The 27,046-nt window shown below is 40.7% G+C and overlaps 2 protein-coding genes across 3 annotated transcripts; both read right to left on the bottom strand.

The window, feature by feature from the left end:
- Positions 1–588: 588 nt before the first annotated feature.
- tbc1d23 (TBC1 domain family, member 23) lies at positions 589–14,096 on the bottom strand. 2 transcript variants are annotated; one of them, XM_005457325.4, is made up of 19 exons: positions 13,943–14,096; positions 12,257–12,368; positions 10,275–10,380; positions 8,805–9,009; positions 8,598–8,721; positions 8,227–8,351; positions 8,103–8,149; positions 7,910–8,013; positions 7,671–7,793; positions 7,461–7,553; positions 7,206–7,376; positions 6,872–6,914; positions 6,415–6,521; positions 6,162–6,304; positions 5,730–5,774; positions 4,932–5,020; positions 4,673–4,808; positions 3,681–3,875; positions 589–3,570 (listed from the first exon to the last, which is right to left on the bottom strand). In XM_005457325.4, exons 1-19 carry the CDS (start codon positions 13,978–13,980, stop codon positions 3,486–3,488), a joined length of 2,091 nt encoding a protein of 696 aa, XP_005457382.1. In that variant the 5' UTR covers positions 13,981–14,096; the 3' UTR covers positions 589–3,485. The 2 variants fall into 2 exon arrangements, with proteins under 2 accessions (XP_005457382.1, XP_003452620.1); XM_003452572.5 differs by lacking the exon at positions 5,730–5,774.
- Positions 14,097–14,750: 654 nt separating this feature from the next.
- Positions 14,751–23,962, bottom strand: tomm70a (translocase of outer mitochondrial membrane 70 homolog A (S. cerevisiae)). The gene is made up of 12 exons (XM_003452573.4): positions 23,729–23,962; positions 22,048–22,221; positions 21,437–21,563; positions 21,232–21,341; positions 20,984–21,132; positions 20,502–20,709; positions 20,007–20,141; positions 19,809–19,916; positions 18,551–18,667; positions 18,099–18,196; positions 17,883–18,005; positions 14,751–16,465 (listed from the first exon to the last, which is right to left on the bottom strand). Exons 1-12 carry the CDS (start codon positions 23,960–23,962, stop codon positions 16,312–16,314), a joined length of 1,737 nt encoding a protein of 578 aa, XP_003452621.1. The 3' UTR covers positions 14,751–16,311.
- Between the last annotated feature and the right edge of the window lie 3,084 nt (positions 23,963–27,046).

The raw sequence follows: 27,046 nt of genomic DNA, 5'->3' as shown, positions 1-27,046 counted from the left end.
GTAAATGAAAAAAAAATTAGTGTGGGCCATGATTCAAACCACAATTAATTTTGTTCAAGTTTTGAATAATTTTTAGTCAAAGATTTAAACAGTAAAAAAAATTAAGATGACAAATTTTCCTCCAGGTTGTTCAGACAGGGGCGTGTCCAGAGGGGTAGCATGGGGTCAGACCATTCGCCCCTGCTGTCTTACTGACTTACAAATGTCTTACAATGTCAGCACAGGCATGACTCATGGAGAAAGGTAACTTAGTATATGTGCTTACAACTTTTAATGTTTCATTGTACTTGTACTTTAAGTAATTTCACATTACATTGCTTTCTACTTCTATTGGACAATATTTTCAATGCAAATAATGTACTTTCTACTTGATACTGTTCATCTTAAGGCTGTAGTTTAATATTTTATTTTGCAATACTTTTGTTAAAGCCTTGAATTAAAGCTGAGAGTTTCACTTCAATCACATTTTGTTTCAAATCCACTTTGCTGTACAGATGTAAAACTGCAAAAATAAAAATAAAAGTTGTCCAAAAACTTTTGGTCATAACTGCATGCCAAACGCTGTTTCACAATGAGTGTGTCCAAACGTGCAGTCAAATAATCTCCATTTATTAAAAACAGAAATGCTTAGAAAATAACAGCAGTACAGTAAGGTGCAAATTACATTTGAGACATGTTGCATTCTGGACTAGTGGTTGACAACCTGTGCCAGTGATGTTACAGAGAACGTAAAGACTCCCAGTCGAGGATCTTCCAGTCAATGGGGAAAATATCAGAAAAGTACAACACAACGCTTGGATTACACAGGAATGCTTCAGGCTGGAGTGAGGGTCGGGAACAGATTTTGTCTTGAATTCAACTTTTGTTTTTTGCTTTGCTCATAGTTTAAATGTGCTTTTCAGTCTGAGAAAGGGGTCAATGCCCTCTGGGCTGAAGCTTAAACTGCGACTGTCACACTGGAGGTCTCTCTGGGAGGCTGAACACACAACTAGACTTCAAAGCAAATAAATAAGCAGGAAGAAAGCAAGAAAGAGTCCAAGCAGATTTTATGACTAAAGAATAACATACGGCGATCGAGGGGGGCGTGATAATTCTGAAACAGACCAAAATCGCGCATTAGTGTGACACCCATGTGGAGCTGTTAAAGCATGCAAAATAAAACCGTTCAGGCGAACCTTAAACACCACCGCGCTACGAACAGAACCGCGAGTTTAGAAGATCTTCACGCTCCTGCTGCGAAATGCCGCCACTGCTGGTGCCCATATCGCACGTCACAGGCATGAGGCCGAAGGCAACAGTGGCAAGCAAACTAAAACTGCTCAGTATGGACTGCAGACTGCTTAACACAGTAAATGGTTTCAGCTAATACAATTAATAAGACGGACTGAGTAGCAGACAGAGATATATATTTATATATAAATATGGATGCACTGATTATGAAATTTGATACCGATGTTACAAAAAATTTGGCTGATAGCTGACGTTTTTCTTTTTCTTGTTAATTACGTTGCCTTTTTTCCAGGGAAACAAAAATCTTCACGCTGTAAAAATAATTTCGCTGCTTTTAAAGCCTTTCATCACTTTGGAAATTAAGTCAGCACGAAAAATCATGTGACAGCACAGATGAACACTGGTGGCTGTAAGTGGGAAACATCCATCTGAAGTCAACAGCGGCCCATGTATCAGTGTAGTCGTGATAACTTCCCTTCACATCAGTGGTTCTCAAACTTTGTGTAGCATGCCCGCCACTCAAAAACATCTAAACGATCAATAGCAATAAAAAAAAAATCTAATCTGAATTTTAGTGAAATAAATGTCACCACAACCACACCAAACTCTTGTCTACCTTTGTACTTTCAAAAAAAAAAAAAAAATCATACTCATCCACGGTGGATTAACCCCATGTTTTTCCCCTGGTCACAATCACCTGTGGATCTGTGCACCACAGTCTGAGAACCACCTTTGCTGCTCTTCTATTCTGCAAATTGTCTGGACAGAAAAGTTGTTTTTGTGGGTCACAAATGAGATCAGCTTTTTGTGCACCATGAAAACCCCGTCTTTAAAGTGGACTTCATATGCCTTTACTTATTTCCTGTCATACACTAATTCTGATCCAATGTTCATATTGAACATGGCCACACTTTCAAATAATCGCATCAGCTATGCCCACGTAATCCGAGTAAGCCCAAGCTCAGACTTCTGACTGCTCTCAGGGCTCGGGGTTACACATTTTTATTCTACACTTTGACTTGTATGATGTCAAAGAGAGCAGGAATCCTTAACATGGTCATCTCATGGCACAGACGCTCTTAAGTTGCCTTAAAAGAGGAGGAGCTGGAGGACAACATAAATAATGGTTATTCTGCACTGCCAGTCATGCAAAGCTACTCTAGTTGAATCCAAAAATAAAAATAGAGCTGCAAATGAGCATATCAGGTCCACTTTAAACAAATTACCTTTTCATTCCTTTCAAACCTCTGCAGCTCGTTAGCGTGATCTTTTCATTCTCCCTAATGTTTCAGCCTTCTGGACAATTTACTCATCGGGGGAGGGGGGGATATCATTCACATGGTGAATCTGACTGGGACGAGAAAATACTGAGGTGCTCATAATGTAGTCCAGAGAGGCTTTCTGAGAGCTACATCAGACTGCTATGAGATGAGGTTAATCAATTTTCATAAAAGCAGAAACATCAGAAAGAAGGGGAACTTCAAACCGGGCGAAGTTTACAAGTTTCACTGCATATTCTCTCAGGATATGCTTTCAAAATGACATTGCAAAGGTCTGTATACAGAGCAGTTTACACAATATATATATACACATTACATACTTATAAACTAACCGTCAAATAGTTTATATTTAAGGCTGCCTGCTGGAAAAGTAAAGTTATCAAAAACAGTTACTGCAGTAGGAAATCTGCTTCATGTGCCAGTACTGCTTTTCTGGGGCTTTGCATCGTTATGTCCGAGCTGGCTGACTCATGCTGACCAGATGATCGTTAAATCTACTCAACATGTTACGAGAAATGCAATACTGCTCACAACAAAACGAATGGGTCATCATCAAAACGCTCAGGTGGAAAAGAAAAGGTCAGTCATGTGTGGATGAAAGAAGTTTGCCACTGGTCGGTCAGTACGCTACGTTAAGGCCAGCAGGAACTCCTCAGAGTGGAGCTCCTCTGTAATGAGATCCCATTTTATACTAACAGTAGAGAAGAACATACACTACAACCAATATTTCTTTTTAAATAAGTATAAGATAATGGTTGGATGACAGCGGAGCACCTAAATATTTCAACACTCGCAGCCTGGCTCACAGGTCTGCAGTCAGCGGTGTGCCCACATGTCCCAAAGACAGACACACGGGGCTTCACAGTCAACACTGCACTGGGATCTGTCCAGGAGGGAGAGTAGGAGCAGGTTTCACCGACGGAGCCTCTTCCTACAGTTTGTATTAATCTCCCACAACGAGCTCACCACCACCATTTATGAGCTCTCCAGGGCATCCAGGACTTTCATGATCTGCTGCTTGATGACCTTCGTGGCATCGCCCGCATTGGGAATCAAATATCTGAGACAGAGAAACAGACATTAGCTGAAAGGGAAAATTTTAATAAATTGTAAAGCCACTACTTTAAAATTCATGTCTGATTAGTTTTTCATCTGTCTGTAGACAAGCACCTCTCAACTGCTGAAATCTCCACTCCAGCTGAATTGTTGGTTCCAAACTTGAACGTGATTAGCTCTGGGTGCTTCTTTTTGGATGTGATCTTCACCACCGAGTTCAGCGCTTGTCTGGACTGGATGTAAGCAAAGCCTTTCCTTGTGGCGATCTCCCTCAGGCAGTACATGTGAGTGGCTGTGATCAACAAGTGACTGGAAACACAAAAGAAGAATCAGTGTTAAGATTTAATGTTCAATAAGTGGCGCAGCGCTTGCTTGTTTATTTTCTCATTGCACATCGAAGCCAAACTCGTCCACCCTTGACAGCCAGGGAAGGATGTCAAAAACTGTGCTCAAGAAGCCAAAAATATATTTTTACCTCAATGGGAAGCATCACGATTACAGTGAAGAAAATTAGAGTATCAAGAAATGTTAGTCATTCATATTTTTTCCTCTTCTTGCAAAGAGGGTACACTTTACTTTGAACATCTTGAGAGTGCCCAGGACACTCGCAATGAGTTTCTTAATATTCAGTCTATTAATACTGTCAAATTTAGCCAAATGCTGTGGGATGGTGCTTTATAGCGCAGATGGATAATGATCCAAAGAATACTGCAAAAGCAACCCAAGAGTTTCTGAAGGAAAAGAAATGGCCAAGTCAGTCACATGATCTCTTTTCAGTTACTGAAGATAAAACTGAAAGCAGAAACAAGCAGCAAGTGAAGGCAGACGCAGTAAAGGCGTAGCAGAGGAAACACAGGATTTATTGATGTTCATGGGTTCCAGACTTTATCCAACTATTAAAAACAATCCTTGTATTTAAACTTATGTTAGCTTGTTCAATTAATTTGGAGCCTCTGAAAATCAGGAACTATGTTCAGGAAGCAGTGAAGCACCTTACCTTAGTATTTAGTAAGACTACAACCTGCCCTTATTATGGCTGCCATGCAATATGCTTCAAGGTCACTGTACTCATTTAAAAAGTTTCCTAAACAAAAGTGACAGCTTACCTGGGGAACATGTGACCTGTTTCTTTCACCTCGTTACATGGAATATGATGTTTTACATCTGGTTTGTTTATCCAGGTCTGAATGTTGACAATCTCCTTCCGGTCATCATCCGATATGGAGGAACTGTCTATCTCATCTGGCAGGAAGATCAGATGGAGGTTATCATTTTGTTTTTCAAAATAAAAGCCCTCACAATGCTTAAATATTTCACAAAATAATATCCTCTTCTAATTTTAATCTGCATTTGGTGTAATTTTACCTGTATCGTACTCTTCTTCATCAGCAATACTGAACACAGGCTTCACTCCCCGGTAAGGTCTGCCGACGCGGTCGCTGCTGCTCACATGCCTGATTACAGAGTGCAACAAGGCAGGTCAGAGCATTATAGCCACACTCAATAATTATACATTAAGTACATTAAACAGTTTGCACACAAACAGCAATGGCATGAAGACCTCCAGCCTGCAGTAAAAAATATTAGCCCACTACTGCCACAGGTTGTGCTGTTAAATACAAAAAGGAAGAGGTTAAACGAGACATTTCTAGCTCGACATCTGGGTTACAGATTAGTAGTTGTATGATATTCAGGGCTATTTAAAGCAAATTATAGTTTATTTTATGGTTTTGCATAGCCCTGACTATCATCTGAAAGAACTATAATGGAATGGAAAGACAGACTTTTCAGTGCATCTCCAAGCAAACAAAGGTGAAGCCAAAGGCCTCGGTGAGTTAGACTAGAAAACGACGACCTTGTGGATGTAAAGATGACTCAATGCTTCCTAAAAGGCTGGAGCAGCTCCGACAGTGCAGACAAAACAGCAGTTTTATGTTGTTAGTGAAAGCATGAAGAAAGATTCTAAGAAACAGTATCTCATAGACAGCCTGCTGGCCGTACTGTATGGGAACGTGTGGTGTTGTTACATGAGTGTAGGCAGGTGTAGACAAAGATGCTGATACTAAGCATGCGTTAAAAGTCTCCAAAATCCTGGGGAGTGGTGCAGGTCTACAGCCAGTGGGCATGCCAGTGATAAACATCTCGATGTTTGGGAGCTCTTACCGATCTGGAATCACCTTCTCTGGCCAGGGTAGATTGAAAGATATTCTATTATGGGATAAGGCACAAGGAACTTAATTTCATGACAGGAAATATGGAAAAGCAAATATGGTCTACTTTAATGTTTTCAGTCAGGTGTAAATATGCACTAAACCCAAACTAGCAGGATGTCAAAAAACGGTAAATGGTAACTGTTCTGGTAGAATTTCATTTGAAGAGGGATCAGTTGGCTCTCAGACGGCGCTCTGGTACTTTGGTGTTTTGGTTTTTAGTATTTGATATGTGAATCACAAATTTGATTTTTTTTTTCAGTGTTATAATATTAATTTGCATTCTGTTATTGTAGCAAACTGTATGATTTACACCCAGAAAATTAAGAGTGTGTGTTGCAGTGTGAACTTCAGTGGTGAATGTTTTGAGGAACTAGTTTCTCACCTGTCGACAGGGGCAGAGGTATTCTCAATGAAGCTGATCATCTTCTCCTTAACGTTGACCGACTTGGACTTGAGAGCAAATGTCATTTTGTTGACCAGGGACTTCACACCTTTGCTGTCTCCAGGGCCGCTCAGAGACTCTCCCTGTATTCATGGAAAAATGTTACAATCCGTGCCATCAGACAGAAGATCTCTGTTAACATGTTTATGTCCTTTATGATAAAGTGGGTTTGCTGGCTCCCCTAACTTCTTACATCAGCTGAGCTGAGGCTGCTGTGAGATCCAGATGTGCTGACGATCCAGTGGACGTAGGAGGAGTCAAGCCCCTCGACGTTCATGTCTACCAGGTGCTGCTGAAGAGCTGGAAGTACACGTGTCTCTGTGAATTTTAGCTTTCACAATTTTCTGTACTGCAGTTGTGACCAAAAAACAGATATATAAAAATATGGATGTGTACAGGTTTATATAAATGTTTATATAGTATTTTAACTTCATTTCATGCTAAAAATTGTGATGAGATGTCTAAACTGATGAGTCAACAATATCATGTGACAAATCACTGACAGCCACTGCTGCACCACCTCACTGATGTAACGATTACAAAAACTATAACTGCCCCCTACACACAAAAATAGGCCTCTCCATGTTCATATTACTTCTGTGTGTGTATGTAGAATATTTGCTTGTCAGTATTGTCATTTTCCTACTCACCCATAAAACCTCCTTTTGCGATGCTGACATACTCTTTGTTTTTCTGTAACAGAAAGCTTGAAATTAGCAAATCTGCTAGAATACAGTTCATAATATTGCAAAACAAAGATCACAAAAGAATTTGTTTTGCCACACAGGAAACAAGGTTACACAATTTCTCATTTTTTCAGTTAAAACTTCCAATGATTACTACTTTTTTAAGCAAGAATTATAATTACTTTCCTGCTTCTGCTTCGTTTATTTTATTTTGTAAGCAAACAGAGATTTTGAGTGTTTGGAAAAATCTAAAGGAAACTTTTATAATTGTTATATGCATCCCACTTTCACAGCTCACCTGCAGGAAATGTGCCAACACCATGTTCATGTACATGTCTTCCTCTTCTCTCCCACTACCCATGAAGCACAGGTGCTCGCCGCTGGCGATGGAACCCGACTCTAAAGACTGCTTCTGTGTCTCCAAGAGGGATTTCACAGAGAGCGCAAACTCAGATGGGTTCTGGAGCATCTGTAAGAAGAAATAAAGCATGTTTTTTTATTCATTTACTGCAAATATATTTTTCATATAATCCCTAAAGCCCCTATCCCTCACCAGGTCTGAGTCCAGGTGGAAGGCTGTGGACAGATGCCCAGCATTGTACTGCTCTGCAGGCCGGCAATCCACCACAAAGAAACGTACCCCATCCTAAAAAACAAAACAAAACAAAAAAACCCCCAGTTTCATCACATCCTCTTTCTTCTTTAAACTCACATGGCAAACTTGAGAACTGTTAATAATTTCCCTCTCAAGTGTGTCACTGACCTGCTGCAGCTGGTTTGCCTGCAGAATTTCAGGGACAGACACAGGGAGGCACAACGCCTGACTGAGGTCAGTGTCCTCCTCTTTAAGAGCCACCAAACTGCTACCAAACAGATTCTGATTCATCTACAGAAACAGACAAAGGGAAACAAACAATGAGGTTTTTTCAGATGCTGCCTTTGTCTCTTCGTTTGCTTTCTCATTGTTTATATTCAGCACTGCTCAGTTTTTATTTGCTTCACCTTTCTGAGCGACAGAGGGGTTTTGGTCTGGTAATATAGGGCCAGTGAAAACAAGTCTTCAATGTCCTCGGACTCCAGGAGAGAAGGAGATGCTTCCAGTATTTCTGGGATGAAAAAAAAAATGTTTTCGCATTTAATTACATTAGGAAGAGATTCAAAAAGTGTACAAATGAGAAGAGAGGAACAAACTCACTGATAATGTCCTCTTTGCTTTCTCCTTCTTGTGTAAGTACGTTCTCTCTGAGGATACAGACAAAAACAAACGTTTAGAGCTGACACAAACAGCCACGAGCTGGATTATCTTTCTGGCTGCATACTTGGCATTGACGAGGATGATAAGCATGAGGAAGAAGATGAGAAAAGGGTCCGCCTGCTGGAGATAAGAGTCCCACAATGTCTGGGTAACTTCAGGAAGGCAGTGGCTTGAAAACAGACTACCCAGCTGTGGAACAGAGACAAACACAGACGCATCGTTTGCCATGGCCACATGAAGAGCAGTGTTACTTGAACTCTAGAGCTGCATAGAATAGCTGATGAAAAAAATATGGAAATAATCTATGTGAACAAATATCACTTCTGCAGGGGAAAGAAAGGAGGGAAAAGAATTTCCAGATGCTTGTACCAACTTTTAGTTCATCAAAAATGGGGCAAAAATGTTGTAAAACTTATTTAACATGAGGCAACATACCCAGTTGATGGCATAGGAGTCTGGTGTGATCTTTTTGGTGTCCAAGAACGAGCACAGCTCTGGCTCGTGATACTGCAGCAGTAGTCTGTACAGGTGGAAGGGTCGGCCTTTTGGCACACAGTCCCTGAAACGGACACGGTTTTACAGTCAAAGCCTGCATGTCTGTGAGAGTGGGGTGAAAAGGATAAAGAGGCTGAGATGACTCACCGAGGGATGTATTTGTTCATGATAGCATAGAAGCAGTTGTAGAGGTCGCTCCGGGGTAGATGAAGCCCCAGCAGCGGTTTGAGCAGGTGCGGCCAGCTGAGCTCGGGGGTGAAAGTGATGTTACGCGACTTGCAGTAGAAAGTGATGACTGACTCAACGTCGGACACCATTTCACTCCTCTCTTCCTCTGACACTGCCAGCTGGTCTAAACATGGGACACACGGAGGGGGTCGGCAGTTTTAGTTACCTTTTCCAAATAGGTCAAGTTTTTTCTTTCCTATTGACGTATTAAATGATGTCATTTTTATCAGATTTCTATTCAAGTGAATCTCTCCCCATAGCTTCATGTCAGCATATTATCTAAACTTGTGACAGCTGCTCATGCTCGCAGCTCCGTACTCCTTGAAACAAATGAGGGAACTTTTGGTTTGAATTTCAAATTAGAGGCGGGTGTGACAAAGACTGGAGGGGAGGGGAGCTATTCTACTGAACAAGAAGGGAAAAAACAGTACAAAGTTAGAGCAGGCTAGATGATTCTTGATGTATGTAAGTGAGGCTATCCCGATGGTATACTCCCTGTTTTTTCTATCTAATGTAGGAAGTGGTAAATAAACTCCTCTGCATCTCCTCAGCAGCAAGAGTGCTGCTCCACTGAGGCTTTTTTGCATTATGGAGGGCGGACAATGCTACCTCAATAAGGAAGCGTTAATATCTTCCCACACCAGCATCGGAAACTCACGGGAACATGATAGGAAACTGAGATTAGGGAGAAGATTTAAACCTTTAAAGAAAGCATTTTTAAACCAAACATAACATTTCTGGAGGATCATCTGGGCTTCAGAAGTCTTAGCAGTAGATCACCAACATCACACAGGCACAAACTCTCATATTCAGCCCATTCACAGCGCATCATATCAGACAAGAGTTGCACTAAGATAAACTGCAAAGGCAGATCAATGTTATTACTAAATACTTTATTTTTGGTAGACGGTCGTCTCAGAGCCAGCTGCACACAGAGACCAGTGCTATTAGTCCAGGACAACTCTCTTTAATGAAAATGAGCTTTTAGTTTCTTTTCTGAATTAAAGATAAGACTTAACATGCTTTATGAGTTATTAATCCAAAGAGTTCAAATATGTGAATTTTATCCCTAATTTAAAAAAAAAAAAGATCTTATCTAAGCCAAGCTTGTTTTTTCCCCCACAAATATCCAACTTTAAACTCAAACAGCCTATAATTCTTTTTTCTTGAATTTTAGCCCCTTAACCTCACCAGCCAAACCCAGTGGATCTTAAATGTTGAGATATGGAGCCAAAAAAACAAAATAGAGCAAAAATTCCTGACACTGACTTTTATTGAAGTAAATATTTATTCTCAAGTTGGATCTGCCAGAAAATGCTTGAGAAACTCACTGCAAATCCAAAAGTCAGGACTGTGTCAACGTATTCAGAGGCACCGACATTTACTCACCGATCAGCTGCTGACTCCGGTTATGAATGAGCTTCTGTTCTGGTAAATCGAGGACACCGTCCCACGAAGCCAGACTGTCGCCTTTTCCAGAGACATTGAGAGCAATCTGCAAAAACAAAACAAGGATTCACTGCTGAACATGGGGAGAGAAAAGGAGACCTGACCTTCAGGAAATAAAGACTGATCTGCTATGTGTGGCCAAAATCTCACTGCACTGATGGACAACAAATTCATACACATGAAGAAAATACTGTAGTAGCTGATGATATTATTTTTGGAACATTTTGAGAGAAAAAATAAATAAATAATAATAAAAAAAAAATCTCTGCACCCTCTAGTTTACCCCAGTACAGCTGTAGAGCAAGGAACAGGTAAAACAGGCTCCGAATCAACTCAGCGCGCAGCCAAAGCAAATAATTTTTTTTATTTTGAACCAAGTTTTGAAAGTAACAAAGAGGTAAAGGTACGTTTCTTCATGTCTCCCTTAAGGAGGCCATATACACCGAGATTAACTTTGAAAGTTCATTTGATATCTTTAGGTTTTTTATGAGCAGTCATTTTCATACCTCCAGGCTGTAACACGTAAACCACATAATTACAGACTTTTTATTGTTATTTTTTTTTTCAAACACACAACCACTGAGTTATCAAGTTCATTGTGAAGCTGCAGGAATGAGAAGACCATAGTGAACGCTCCAGATTGCAGCATCTGCTTTGATGCAAAGTTGTACCAGTCTGTTGTGTTAAAGAGAAACCTGACAATGAAGGGAATGTAGTTGATTAACTGGTCAATCTGCATTCCCACTCTCACCTATGATCAGAATGAGACTGCAGATACAAATGGTAGAAATGAGCTTTCTTCTTTTTGACGGCCGACTGCTCTAAGGGAGCCTTTTGAGGTAATCTGGGCATCTGAGCAGGATACCTCCTGGACATGTCATCGGTTTTAGGCATGTCCAACTAGGAGATGACCCTCAGGCAGACCCAGGACTCCCAGAGGAGCTAAAGAAAGTGACTGGTGAGGAGGAGGTCTAGGAATTTTGGCTTAGATGTGCTATCACAAAACAGATGCCCACTCCACAGAGTTGTTATATTCAGGCTTGTGAAACAGGTTGTTTAAAATCAGAATCCATTACTTTGTTTTGGTAAACGGAGTGCTTAGCTTTAAATATAAATAAATAAACAATTATATAACATATCAATAAAATGTAAATGTCTGGCCCATGATATTTTTTGTCATTTCACATGTGGCCCCAAGTGAATTTCAGTTTACAGTCTATGATTTATATGATGATTAATGGAGCAATTGAAGAATCTGAAAATGAAAGCAAAGTGCAAATTTTTTACTTTTAGGTCAGAATGTTTTCAGAATTTGACACAAACAACAGAAACTGCACCTACATTATTCTCATTTTTAAGGTTTTCCTAAAGTGAAAAAAGAAATCTTATATCTGCTCTCCTGCACTGATAAACACCTTTGTACTTTTTTGTTTGATTAATTTAAGCATTATTTGAACTTTTTTTAATAAACCAAATTATTCAATTTTATGAGGTGTAAAATTAAAGGCTCTCTGAACTTTACACAGTGACTAAAAGATAAGGTCTCCTAATGATATTATCAAACAGCCTATTATCAGACACAATAAACATCCCATTCAAAGCTGCTTTACAATTGGGTGTAGCCGATAACGTGTCTTTTCACAGGCTGGTATTTTGCATGCAAAGCCAAGACGAGTCAGTCACCAGTAACCTATAAGTAGCATCATTATTGTCATCCACATGCTTGACATACAATACTGACTCTTGTTATGTGATGTAAGACATAAGTGAAGTCTTTTCTTTGGGTGTGCCAATAAGAGATGATCCAGTCTACTCACACCTTAACGTAAGAATTCTTGGCTTCTGTCCATAGACGTACAAAGTATGTTGTACATGTCTAAGAACTGTTTGAAACCACAATCTAACAGCTGCAACTTTCTCACCTTCCACATCTTTGCCCTGTGTTCAGCTGACTGCTCCTGGACCTGGATGGTGCCCCTCTCCATCTCCATGTCTGAGCCACCAGAGTCAAGTGCGTCAACGAGGTCCTGGTCCCTGAAGAGCAACGAACGGCACAGTTACAATCCCACAAAATATAAAGAGAAAAGTTCATAGGCTGAAAACAAAACATGAGATTTGAAGAGTTCATTTTAAGGTAAATTATTATGCCAAGATTCAGAGTAAACCCATACAAAGGCTCACTGATGCAGAAACAATATTATTACTAATAATACCACTATAAACGACAAAACTGCCAGTCTTCAAAATTGTGTTGTACTGCCCATCCATCTTCATACATCCATACATCCATCTTCCTGAGGGGGCTGCAGTGTATCCCAGTTGTTATAGAGCAAGAAGTGGGGTACACAATGGACAGGTCGCTAGTTTGTCGCAAGGCTAACAAAGACATTAGACAACCATTCACACACATATTTACACCTTTAGAATCAGCAGTTAACCTAACTGTTGAAGCGAGAGTAGTAACTCAGACAGACACAGAGAACATGCAAACACAAAGAAAGACCCCGGGCAGATGGTGGATTCAAATCCATGACTTTCTTGCTGTGAGGCAACAGGGTTAACAACATGCATTATTGTTAAATTCATATTTAACTCAATCATTATTCACATCTGTGTAATTATGTAAATTATGTCAGCTTTTACTAAATGCCCTGTGTTGTTTATTGCTCTTAATTTACATCTTAATCTTTTTTTAAACCCATGTTAATTTAACTCAGCATACAGACAGGTGACAAACTCAAGAGGAAAACAATACAGCAACATCATAAAAAGCAACATCAGGTCAGGACAGCTTCCCTGTGAATCTGTGTGTTGGTTCTCCAAATCTCTAAAGAGATGAACACCATTTTTAGATATTTCCTCATCTGGCGTTTTGATGAAGGCGGAAAAGAACAGTGTCTAACGCATTTGTTCAAAATCTCCGATGACTGTATATATACACATATATACTCATGGAACTCCTCAGTGACCCCTTGTGCACTATGACAAATGGCAGTGTCACAGAAGAGATCTTTCTTAACAAAGTAGAAACATTTCACGATAGATCTGAATGGACACGCACCAACAGAGCCCTCTCTGCAGGAGGTCCATAGTTCAGGTTTGTCCTTTAATCTGACACATGAAGACCGCTTTCACGATGCTAACCATCTTAATGGCAGCTGCTTTAAAAGTGTTTAGATATAACCAGCACTTTTCAATATTTCAGTGTAAAATAAATTTTGAACAACAGAGTGAGGCTGGAGTAGATTAAAGGGAAGCGGCTGTCCGCCTAAATATTAGCTGTCCGGCTAACATCCTTTGCTACTAAACTTCCCACTGAGGTAGAGAAACCGACAAAAATGTAGACTTCGTCACCGAACAGACTTAAAAGCTGTTATTTTATCTGTCTGAGATTTATCGACCGTTAATTTATCAGAGCCGGGTTAGCTAATTGTCATTTAGCTGGCTAGCTGGTAAGCAGTAACGTCACCAAACTCCAACACTATTTAGAGCACAAAAACTCATCTTTAGTTACTTTACACGGAAATCTGTGACAAAAATTCGACGCGATTGTCTGACAATCGAGACAAAGGCTCCGGAAATATTAACTCAACAACAAATTGTCTCACCAGCTGCCCTGAAGAGCTTCCTCCACGGCATCCGCCATTGTTGTGTTGACGGAGACACGTCAGATGTCGTCAACACGCCCGGTATGCGCGGTGACGTCAACGAACAACGAGGAACCGAGATTGACAAGTGAAATCAAAGTGCGACTAAGAAACTGATGAGACAACTACTTGTTTGCTTTGATTTGGGGCGCTAAAAAGTTAATAATTGATCAACAAACAGAGAAAAACAGAAAACATCATCAACATGTGCTGACTTCCAGTGTTGGTCAAGTTACTTGAAAAAAGTAATCAGTTACTAATTACTGATTACTTCCCCCAAAAAGTAATCCCGTTACTTTACTGATTACTTATTTTCAAAAGTAATTAATTACTTAGTTACTTAGTCCCAAGAGTCCATATTCATATTTATGGTGCAGGAGATTTATCCTAAAGCACCTGTAAGGTCACGCTTAAGTGTTTTTTATAGATTAGCGATTTTAAAATGGCCCCTCAGAAAAAGATCTAAAATCAGCCCTATCTTCATAAAATTCCTCACAGTAGGGGCTTGAAAGTTTGCAAAATTCCTATTTAAGAAATCTGGGAAGGTCAGGTGTGAGGCCTTTTAGGAAATGCTATGAAATCACCCTATAAAGTCTGTTCAATAGACATATCTTTAATACTTACGTGTGCTACTTAGCAAGAAAATCAGAAAAACTGTAAAATTATATCAAAGTTTCAGATAATCAGAACAAAATTTCGTTTCTAACTACAGGGATTTAAAAACAATGTGCTGCACAATCCGGGTGAACAGAAATGATCAGATGCAAAATTCAATCCAAGAATTATAACTTTATTAGGACTCATTCTCTTTCACTTTGGTCACCACACGTATGGTAGATGCAGAATGTCAGTGTATTTTATATCAAACAGCCAAAATCTAGGTCACATCCATGTTCTGAAGGTTAAGTAAATATGGTTTTAGTTGGAGTCAGTCTCACCAGCTGCAGCTCACAATGCATGATTTGGTTCCTTGGCATCACCACACATGCAGTGATAGTTTACTGGGCGTGAAACTAATGAATGTCACAGAGAACGGGAGCTTTTCAATGCTTTTTAAAAAAAAAAAAATGCTCCAGATGTACAATCATCAGTGGTGCACAGATGCTACTTGAGAACCAAACCACACACCGTACCAAGAGATTCTCAGAGCTGCATAGGCTGGAGACGATAAGGCTCGGGTTGTTTGAAAAGGAGAGATGAAAAAAGCAAATTAGAATTAAACCACTATGTAAAATATTCTGTCAAAAGTAAAAGGAAATGTAGCATGAAGAAAAAAAATTCACAGAAACTAGAAAAAGAATCAGGTTTCCCAATTAACATGAGCTGGGGAAAAACCACTGAATACCGTTCTGACACTAGAGGCAACTCCAAATACAACATTTAAAAAAAAGAAGAAGAAAAAAACTAAAAACAAAGTTGGCTAAGTTTGTCTAATCAGTGTTTTCAAAAAAACCAAAAGCCTGAAAAAGGGTTTTCCTAGTGTTCAAGACAGCACGAGCATTGCATTTACATTTATTTATAAAGTGAACATGCTGCACAAAGTATATAAAAAAGAAAACAGGCAATCCCACCATTTAAAACAAAAGAAAAAAAAAGACCAACTTTGCCTAAACTCTGTAGGCTTTTATCCCGGGATCAACTCCAGCATTTCAATACAGACATTGTACATTTGACTATAATTTTAATCTTGCATTCAGAACTGATACTGTATGTTACAATATGGGAGTAGGTGGACAAAAACACTTTAGACCAGCATAAATTAACAAGTGAACAGTCCACTGGAACTATATAGCTCTCACAGTATTGTCTGTAGATTTAAAAGTGTCTCAAAACGCTTGTGGGTTCAACAGACTGGACATTTCAATTCTCTCTAAATCTTCTGACAAGTATACATCTCACTCATGTACACTTTCCCTCCATAAATGACAACCTTTATTTTCATTCTGAGCCATAAAAATCAAAGATTTGACGATGATGCCATTGTGGAATTAAGTGTCAGCAAAAAGGGCGGTGTTCGTTAAAATACCCCCCACCCACCCCCAGCCCAGCCCAGCCCACATCATGATAAACCACTGAGTCTACCAGAGACCACGATCATAGCCTCAGTTTGACTGTGAGTACGAATCCGGTTTGCATGAAAATAATCCCCTTTAATGTGACGTAAACACAGTATATATTCAGGGTTCTTCCTTTTTTTCTTTTTTTAAATTCCCCCCATATCATCCAGTATTTATTTTTTTAACAAATCAAAGTTAAGTCAGACAGTTGCACTTTTAACACAGTTAGATTCAGCAATGAAGACTGAGATTGGCGATCCATTGGCAAAACGGTTACAGCGTCGGAGGTTTCAGCCCGTACTTCCTCGCCACTTCTGTCTGGGCGTAGGCGGCATCACATAACGAGTATAAGTGGGCCATCTCCATCTCTGACTTCGCTAGGTTAATTGCTTTGTTGAACATCTCTATCGCCTTGTCAAGATTGCCCCTGTGAAAAGAAAACACTCCAGTTATACCAAGCACTCGAAAAATGTGTAGATTTGATCATTTTTACCACCACAGGGATTTTTTCCCAGGGACTATGTGTTTCCATTGCAGTCATCAGAGTATTAAGTTCTTGGAGGAATCATTCTTTTGGGAGCTGCAACTTCACACTCGGCTGTGAACTGCTGCAGTGCGAGGTGGAGGCCACCACCTGCTAAAGCCAACAGAACCACATCATCTAAGAAAAGCAGAGATGAGATTCTGAGGCCGCCCAAGTGGAAGCCTTCCTTCACTTGGCTACACCTAGAAATTCTGTCCATAAAATCATGAACAGAATCAGTGACAAAGGGCAGCCGTGGTGGAGTCTAACACCCACCGAGAATGAGTTCGTCTAAATTGTCAGCTATGCACACCAAGCTCTTGCAACAATTGTATAAAGATCGAATGGCTCCTAGCAATGGGCCAGACGCCCCACGACAGGCACCCAGAGCTTAGTACAGCAGCTTCAGCAATAGAGGCGCTCTCAGTCTGTTCCTGTCTCTTTCAGACTGCTGCTGAAGCTCTGCCGGAGATGGGAGTTAAAGATCTCGCAGACCGGGGCCTCTGTCAGGCATTCCCAGCACACCCTCACTATAACATTAGGCACGTCAGGTCTGTCCAGCATCCTCCCCCATCACATGATCCAACTCACCACCAGGTGGTGATCAGTTGACAGCTCAGCCCCTCTCACTGTTGTTACCCACATGAGCGTTGAAGTCTGTCAGTAAGATGACAGAGTCCCCAGGGGCTTGAAGAAGGCCGGATACACTGAACTGTTGTTCAGGTGAGTGCAGATGACAGTCAGCACCCATTCCCTGACCCAAAGGTTCAGGGGGGAAAAAAACCCCTCTTGTCAATCGAGAAAAGCCCAATTTACAGGCAGCAAGTTGAGGGGATACTAAGATACCCACCCCAGCCCACAGCCTCTCACCACGGGCAAGTCTAGATTGAGACAGAGTCAAGTCCCTCTGCAGGAGACGGGTTACAGGATTACAATATTTCCTATTCCTCCTTTCCCTCTGTTGATCCAGGGGTCATAACATTAACAAGGGCTCATCCAGCCCCAGGATTCTGTCACACCTGAAGTCAGAATCAGATCCTTAAACCTCAAACATGAGGTTTGTAACACTTCAACCAGCCTGTTCAAAATGGTACAAATATATTCCTTTAGGGGCAACACAAAAGCACACAGCACAGCAGCTGACTGCTTTCTCTCAATTAGTGTTTTATAAAGAAGAAAAAAAGCACACTATGTGACTCCCTAAAACATCTTGACAGAAATACCAGCATGCTACCATTTTTATCTTTGTACAACTGAAAACATTACAAAGCAGCAGATAAATCCTCCCTGGGAATAAACACTCAGATACTGTGTGACTCACCTTTGAACTTCAATGGTTCCCATGGTTTCATAGGCAAAGTCACATTTGTTGTCGATCTCAATTGCCTTACTGATGAGGTCGAGACCCAAGTCGAGATCCTGTTTCCACTGAAGCTGCAACAAACTGGAGACAGAGTGAACAACATGTCACATTTACACAAACAAATCAGATATTATATGGATCAATATGGCCACATAACAGGGGAGAAACCCTTACCCCTTGTGGACATATGTTGTAGCATTGTCTGGTTCCAGTTCAATACACTTGTCGTACATCTCATCGGCTTTTCCAAATTGCTGCTGATCAGTCAAAGCCTGAGAAGTACACAGGAGGACTGGTAAAAACGTGCCAGCCAGGCATAAATACCATCCCAATAGGATTATAATGCTTTCACTAAAAATAAATCACTGCACATATTAACCACATTTCCATACAAATCTGGGAAATGGTAAGGATTTATGGGTATTTTGAATACATATCGTGAGGAGTTGGCCAAATCAAGATAAGCAGTTTTGTTACTATAAAGTATTACAGACAAAAAAAAAAAAGAAGACTGCAAATAAGTATTAAAACAGAACAGAAACACATGGTATTACTATTTCATGTGTTAATGTAACACTACAGTCTCTTGTCACATGTTGTTTATATCCATCTCCATCCGAGCATACCTGAGCGTAAAGAGCGTAGCCCTCTGCACATTTTGGAAACCTCCGGATAACATCTTCAAAGCCATCCATGGCTGTCTGTATTTGTGAAATATTGCTTCCAGTATATGCTTGTCTGTACTGAAGGACAGAAGAGTCAAATGAAAATAAAAAAATGGCACAAATAATCACCATATGATCATATAATGAATAGAAATAATTAAACATTTAAGGCAAAAATCAGGCAGTTACAGACAGCAGGAACTGGGATGGTCAGACCATTGAGAGGAAACTGAAAGTGATCAGTGAAAAGTGGGATATGCTCGAGGACCAGAGAGCAGGTTTTTCAGGTTTTATCTCAAACATGAGTTGTATCCAAACTTTTAAAGACTTCTGGTATATCTTCCAGGTCTCCTCAAACCGTTAGCCATTGCTGCTATTTTGGAAAAGTTACCCTAAAATTCTCTCTTCTATTGTGACTTTATATCAGCTGTCCCCAACCTTTTTTGTGCCACGGACCGGTTTAATGTCAGACAATATTTTCACGGACCGGCTTTTAATGTGTCGCAGATAAATACAATAAAATAAAACGATACGACCAAGACAAAAACTGTGCTATTTTGTAAATATAATAATAAACGCAACTTCACTGTGTAATAGTGTAACTTTATTAGCAGCGTCCTCCTGAAATGCACCAACAACATTGAGAGTAACATCCTCCTCTCTGCCCCTTAATACTCTCTGGTTGCTATGGTAACACGTAAATATTTCTTTCAAAATAAGACAAAACTACAACACGGGAAAGACCCAGGGAAATGATAAAAACCCTGAAAACCTTAAATTTCACACCCAAGCCTCAACTCTTGCGGTCCGGTACCAAATGACTCACAGACCAGTAGCGGTTCGTGGCCCGGGGGTTGGGGACCACTGCTTCATAATATTATATACATACTACTGTTAAATATAAAATATGTAGATTACTCAGACACACCATCTAAAGGCTTAAGGAACCCTGCACTGCCTTGTTTTCCCTTTTATTTTGTCACCACCACTTTTGGACTGCAGGGTGACCTGTGAAGTTTGCATGTGTGGAGTTCTGCCTACACAGTGCTGGTGTGTGCAGGTTCTGAATCAGTGCTGCTGTGGACTGATCTTTCCAACAATCTTACCTTCTGTGATTTTTGAATAAAGAAGACAAATTTTCAGATAGTGGTTGAACCTGTGCATTGTTACATATGAAGAGTTGCACTGCTTTTAAATTTGCCTTTAGCTGGTTACTTACAAGGGCAAAGCACTTCTGTGCCTGCGCCAGAGCAGAGTCAGGCCTAAGCAGGATGCACTGATCAAAGTCTACCACTGCCTCATCCACCTGGTCCAGCAGGATCTTCAGCTGAGAGAGAATACATGCATAACTGGATGTTAGCAGTTGTTACCATACACCAAATCAAAAAGCAGGTTACCAGTGTACCCTCACTCGTACCTGGCCCCTGTGATGATACACATCAGGGTTCCGCGTGTCGATCTCTGCGGCCATGTTGAAATCCTGTGTAGAGAGCACTGGCTGCTGCTGCTGCATGTACATGCTTCCACGCTTGATCAACGCATTGGCCCTCAGCTGTAAAGTTCAGATAAGAGTACAGAATGCTTTTTAAGGCTCCTGAAAAGAAATGGTTTTTGGAGCATACAAGTTGTGTGATCCTAAAAACAAGCATGCCCCAAAGTCACAACTTGTTTAGCCTATTCCACTTAGCCCTATTCCACTTAGCCCTATTCCACTTAGCCCTATTCCACTTAGCCCTATTCCACTTAGCCCTATTCCACTTAGCCCTATTCCACTTCTGGCTAAAACCCAGTTTGTCAGGCAAAATTCTGCAAGAAGTACAATAAAATTACCTGAGACCTTTATTTGACTTTTCAGTCTTACAGACTATCCAAATAAACAACCAAAATACCCCAAATAATAAATCGTCTGTACCTTCACGTTGGCGTCCTGCATGTTGATGACCCGATCCAAGTCAGGCTGAGCAGCAGTAGAGTTTCCAATCAGAAGGTAGAAGGTGGCGCGCAGCAGCAGCGCCTCAGCGGTGTATCTCCCTCCTGACTCGATCTCCTTGGTGCATTCGCTGATGATTTTGTCATAATTTTCCTCTTCCATGTACTGTTTTGCCTTCAGGTACCCAGAGCTAAGCATATAGGAAAAACTATTACTACAGAAATGTCTCCTAATAAGCACACACCACCAGTTTTTAAATTAGTATACCATGACAACTTTAGTCAAATTAAGCCCGCCTGCTTTCGTTAGTCAAAATATGTGCGACAACATGCAGGTTAGATTTTAATTATTCTTCTCAAAAATGGTGCCATAAATAAACACAGGGCTACAGATTCTTTACATTGTTCTATAACAACAGAAACCGTAGGTATTGAAAAAAGTTTGGATTAAGAAGATATGCCAACCTCTCTGAGACCTCTGCTGCCTCGCCCTCCTTATCCTTGTCTTCATCTTTCTTCTCCCCCTTCTGCAGGGGCTGGGAGATTATGTCATCCGTGAAAGAGCTAAAGTACGACTTGATGAACTGAGGCGACGGCATCATTGGCTCACGGTTCTGCATTAAAATGGTTTTTGGAAAAAGAAAAAAAAAAGTTCAATGTGAAGATAAAGGCAAAGAAAACTGAAAGGAAAGTGTCTGAAACTGAACAAACACCTTGTACTTCTCTTTGGCTTTCTCTTTCCCAAGCTGCTTTAGCACCTTGTCTGCTAGCAGCATGCTCTGTTGGTTCTGGAAGGCCTCGAGAATACACACCGCTGTGACATCTGGAGATCACAGGAGAAAAACGCAGCAAACTGTCAATGAGAGTTGCACCTTAAAAGTTAAACTTGGAACAAACATTTTTATAGAAACATCTCACCCTCTAGACACTCCTTCCTGTTTTCTAGTTTTTCCAGAGCTTTAGCCCTCCTGAACAGAGCCTTCACATAGCGTGGATTCAGCTCGACAGCCTTACTGCAATCCTGTACCACCTCTGTCCACTTCATCTGAAATCAAAGGTTTAGTTTAGTTTTAATTTGAAACATGCCTGCTGTGTCTTCATGAGAGGTCACTTTAACCTCTCGCTGAGACAAAATGAGATACTTTGTGTATCTCAGTCTTCAAACATAAAAGTGAGGAAAGTTAAGATTCAAACACAATCTGGTAAACATTGTCTAAAGAACACGAACCATTTGCTTCTGCAGGAGCCGACAGAAACCACAGTTTGTTTCATTTAGTATGCCATCAGGGTGTGAGAACAGCAGGACTTTTTAACATACACTAAAGCCATTTTAAGTCCAAAGGAGTCCCTTACCCAATCAGCTTAACCTAGTGAACATCTCTGGGGACAATATCTAACTGAGAACAGTAATAACACTTAAACTGAGGTAGCTGGAGCTCAGTGTACACATTATGCTTCTGGAAATGTGCCTTTAATTATTTTTAAACTCTACAACAACTTCTGCATAGTTTACAGGATGTTGTGCCAACCTGCTGTTCGTAGGCTGCAGCTCTGTTCTGGTAAAACGTTGACAAATCCGACTTCTGCTCTGTGGGGCACAGAGCAATGGCCTCTGTGTAGCACATTATGGCATTTTCATACTTTCCAGCTTTGAAGTACTTGTTGCCTTTGTTCTTAGATGCTTGGGCTCGATCCAAAGGACTCTAAATGAAAAAACAAAGAGAGAGAAAGACAATTATCATTGATTTGTCTCTAATGCAAACCAATAAACTGGACACGTGACCAAGGAAACAAAACAATTTACAAAAGCTACGCAACAACTGACCGACCGTCTGAGGTTTGTTGAACAAATTGGTGAACTGCTGCAGTAATTATTGACACCAAGTGCACACTCAATGCCTGATTATGCACTAAATGCACTCTACATAACACCAGCATACAACCAAAAACTTTAAGTACATGCAGTTAATTTCACACAAAACCTCAGTAGCATGCAGAGTCTTGGTACTTTCACTCTGGATGCTTCCTTTAGCTAGAATAAATACAGAACTCTTATCTACACTACTGCACTCTATAGAGAGCAATTAGTGTGATCATTTTAGAGGCCTTTTAATTTTAGAAAGGTACAGTCCTGTGCCACTCACAATTTCTTAATATTATACTGGGAAATATGTGGCAGTAAAGTATGTGAGGCAAAAACAGAGCTTGTAAAGTTTGTATGAAAGTTAATATTTAGTATGGCCACAAATAGGACATCAGGGTTGATTATACACATAACCAAGAATGGCTTACAAGCATACTTGACAGAAATATGTGCATTTTTTTGTTATTTACGTCTATTTTATAATCAAAAATGAATTTCTTGCTCAAGTAAATAAATCCTACTTTAAAAAAGGAGTTTAACATATGTTTTATTGAGGTCTTGGTGATTTTCCTGAACTAAGAACAGACTCTTCTACATCTACCTCATAAAATGTTGGTCTTTGACCTATTTCAGTTAGAATTGTCCTACCCATGTGTATTACATCGTTTTAAGATAATGTAAAAACTTTAGTAAGTTGTATATGTAACAGAAAGTAAACTGAAACTGTTTGACATCAGCCAGTTATCTCTAAAACGCACTGGCTTTACCTGTTTTGCCTGCTGCATCACATTAAAGTTCATTACACTGTTTAGCAAATACAGCCCATCACTGAGGACATTGTGGATGACAGTGGAGAGTAAATGAGGTGACAGTCACCTTTGGCTGCTAAACTGCCTCTACCTAAAACAGACTCGAACCATCCCCGCCCCAACGTGACTTTCTGGGGAAAGCAGCCTTAGCCAGCTAAACATTACAGTTACAAAACTCTAATATTGTTACGCGGTTGATGCTTATTTTAGCGCTCAGCATCGGGAATTTTGGCGTCAGATATGGACGCTTTTCAAGTCTTTTGCCGCAAACATTTGCAGCCAGGTATGTTGACCTAGCTACTGTTAGCTCTAGTGCTAGCTCGCTAGCGATTAGCATAAGCTAATCTGGCTCCAGTGGACCGGCTGCTGCCGGCCTTGCGCTGCGGAGGTAGAGCAGCTGCTTAGAGGCGGTAACGTCGGATGTCCTTGACTGTATTTTTATGGCAATGACGCGGTTAGTCAGAAGAGTGTACCCACTGCACGGACACTCATCATGCTAATGTGGTAAGAGTGAAATGAGGGCGGCAGAAGCGTTACCATGTTCTCCTGCTCTCGGCCGGATCGAGATTCGCCGTCCTGGCCCTGCACGGGGCTGGCGCTGCCTTCAGGTGTTTTCCGCTCCCCGGTCCCCTTCTTTTCCTTCGTCCTGCTGCGGTTCCATAGGTAAACCGCCCCGACTCCGAGCACTATGGGAGCCCCCACTAACAGAGCCAGTTGCCACCGGGGTAGTCCAGTCCCAGACTGCGGCTCGACTGGCTTTGAAGCAGCCATGATGTACAAGTGAGCAATAGTTAGCCAGCCAGCAGCGTGACCGAGCTCCGCTTCTTCTTCCCGTGCTCCGCGAGGTCACGGACACCAAGGAATCATGGGATACTAAGAAGAGGGGGACCCACGTGGCTGAGTGTAGTTGCAGTCTTACAGTGAGGATTTGTAGTCCAAACATCGCCAGACCACCAGCTACCGCCTTCCCAGTGCAGTTTGTAGGTTTATTGAACAGAGAGGTTTGTTATGGACCACTGACCACATGGACCAAGCACTTTGTTGACTGATATTACAGCGACGCCTGCTATATTATTAAGACTTCATAAACATTATTATCAACAGTAAAACATTAAAAAAGAAACAGACACAAAAAGAAAATGATCAATGTTCTGCATATAGATTCACTGCAGCCAGCAGGTGGCGATGCTGCATCCATACACTTACACTGTGCCGTAAAAACTCTATAATGTACATTAAAGTGCTTAAAAAAGTAATTAGATCACTCGCCAACAAACATGAAAACACAAATATTTCAGTGATCTGTCAAAAGGCTGTTTAAAATAAAAACTTATAGTGTTATTTATTAGGCCTTTACTATTTGCATTATTTTGTAAAACAGTACATTTGAAAATTCATATATAATAATTATATTTTAGCATTAAATACATATTATTCTTATTAAAGCGCTTAAGCAAACTAGTGGATTAACCATAAACACAGAAATAACCATAGATTACATAACCCGGCCCCACTTTACATTCACGGGAACCGTGTGGAGAGGGTACACTCCATGAGGTTTCTGGGCGTGCAGATCTCTGATGATCTCTCCTGGACTGCAAATACCACTGCGGTGGTAAAAAAGGCCCAGCAGCGTCTCCACTTTCTGAGAGTGCTCAGGAGGAACAACCTAGAGGAGAGGCTGCTGGTGACATTCTACAGAGCCACCATAGAGAGCATCCTAATGTACGGCATAACAACATGGTATGCAGGGTGCTCAGCTGCAGACAGGAAAGTACTGCAGAGGGTCATCAACACAGCCCAAAAGATCACTGGCTGCTCTCTGCCCAGCCTGGAGGTCATTGCAAACTCTCGGTACCTCAGCAGAGCTGGCAATATCATCAAGGACCATTCTCACCCCAGCAATCATCTGTTTGAACTATTACCGTCAGGCCGACGGTACAGGTCACATAAAACCAGGACAAACAGATTCAGGGATAGCTTCTTTCCCAGAGCTATCACCGTTGTAAATAAGCACAAAAACAATTGAACCTGCTTAGCCATACCATACTGTCACTGTCATTATATTATGCTGCTATTCATACTGTCATACTGTCATTATATTAATGCTGCTATCCTGTAAATATCATACTTACTTTTGTTGAGTAGTTACGTTTGTTTTATTGTACCTTTTATATTTTACATTTATATTTATTATTGCATTTTTCACCAAGGGAGTGGCACTCCAATTTCGTTGTACCCTGTACAATGACAATAAAGGCTATTCTATTCTATTCTAAATATAAAAAACGATTTGGGTAATTATCAGTATTTGGGGAGCGCAAACCTTACACTTGGTGATAATCTAGTACATTTGTATTCCTCTGTGTTTATGCTTATTTGTTAAAAGCCTTTGTTGCTTTGTGTCAGTGAGGGATCCAGGGTTTTCTCTGTGAATTTCACATGGCAGCGTGCTCGGTGCTTGCTGAGATTTAAGGTTTAAGTTTTTGCTGTAGAAAGAAGTTTTCTTCCCACGCAGAGTGTACAGTGGACGTTAATGTTAATGTTAATGTTTTTGTCACTTTTCAAACTCAAAGTAATGTAAGTACTCCCAAGCTTTAAACGCCGCATGGTCGAGTTTTTTTCTGGGATTTTGCACAACCCAGGAAAAAATTAATTATTACATAATTGGCTTGGACTGACAATATTATGGATTTTAAGAAAGAAATGAATCTTGCAAGCTGGTTTTTAGATGCTGCTCCAGCCAGCCAGAGAATCCCCCGCCACCCCGCCCCTCTCCTCCATGTGCACCAAGCAGCAAGATGCAGTCTCACCTCGCAGGGCGCCCTTACTCCCCTCAAATACGCAAAATAAAATAGAATCGGTGCCTATGCAATCCCCAAAATGTGCTGGCATGATGTCGCGGTGGCATGGGTGCGAGCAACTTTTTGTTTCCGATGCCTATGATGACCTCATTGCATTGCTTTTTAACTATTAAGCTGACAAATACATTTGCCACTTTTCTACCTTTTTCTAACTGCTATATATAATGATAACTATATTTGCTGGGTTTTATAGGACGTCAGTGCCGCAAATAAAAAGAAAAGTTTAGATCTTGAATTTTTAACTACAGCCTGACTGATGACACATTTTTAGAACTATTGGGGACTTTTAAGGAATAAAAAGTTATGATGTTCTATCTGAATATGTGGAAATAAATACACCATTACTAATGTTGTTTGTCACTGGCCAACCAGTATACCAGTTGGGCTCCAGTGTTGTGTGATGTGTTTTGTTTTTTTTTTAATCATGGTTGAACACTGTATAAGATATTTTTATGTTTATTCTTTTGAAGGAATGCCACCACACATGTTGGTTTTGCTACATAGATACTGTAGCCTTGATAATGAGCCAGTTCTTTCCCTCACAACTTGAGGACTGGAAATATGGACCTAAGTTTGCCAGGACGACAGGAGCACAGCTGCAAATGATTTACAGTTTTCCCTCCTGTCTGCTGGATGCAAGCAGTCGGCTGTGCCAAAATATCAACTTCAGAAGCTCACAGGCGTTCCAGCTCTGATCTGTGGAAGTCATATTTGATATCTGGAAGTTGACTTTGTTGCTCTGTGTTCATCAGTGGACTAATAAGGTTTTGTCACATCCATCATGTTTCTTTGTCCAACGTGAAGTTTTGGAACAGAAATTAAACATGGACCCTCCGTTTTACATTTAACACCCTGTAGCTGTCATCTTAGGTGGACGCCAAGCAGCAGGAGATATCAGGAATGTGCTGGTTTCTGTTTAACCGAGGACCCGTCTTCCTCTGACCTCTTAGAGGATATGCTGCATGTATCTGTGAGACTTGGATGTCAAACA

The sequence above is a fragment of the Oreochromis niloticus genome, linkage group LG15 (genome assembly GCF_001858045.2).
Source record: "Oreochromis niloticus isolate F11D_XX linkage group LG15, O_niloticus_UMD_NMBU, whole genome shotgun sequence".
Taxonomy (NCBI): Eukaryota; Metazoa; Chordata; class Actinopteri; order Cichliformes; family Cichlidae; genus Oreochromis; species Oreochromis niloticus.
This window is presented reverse-complemented; position numbering and strand designations above follow the sequence as displayed.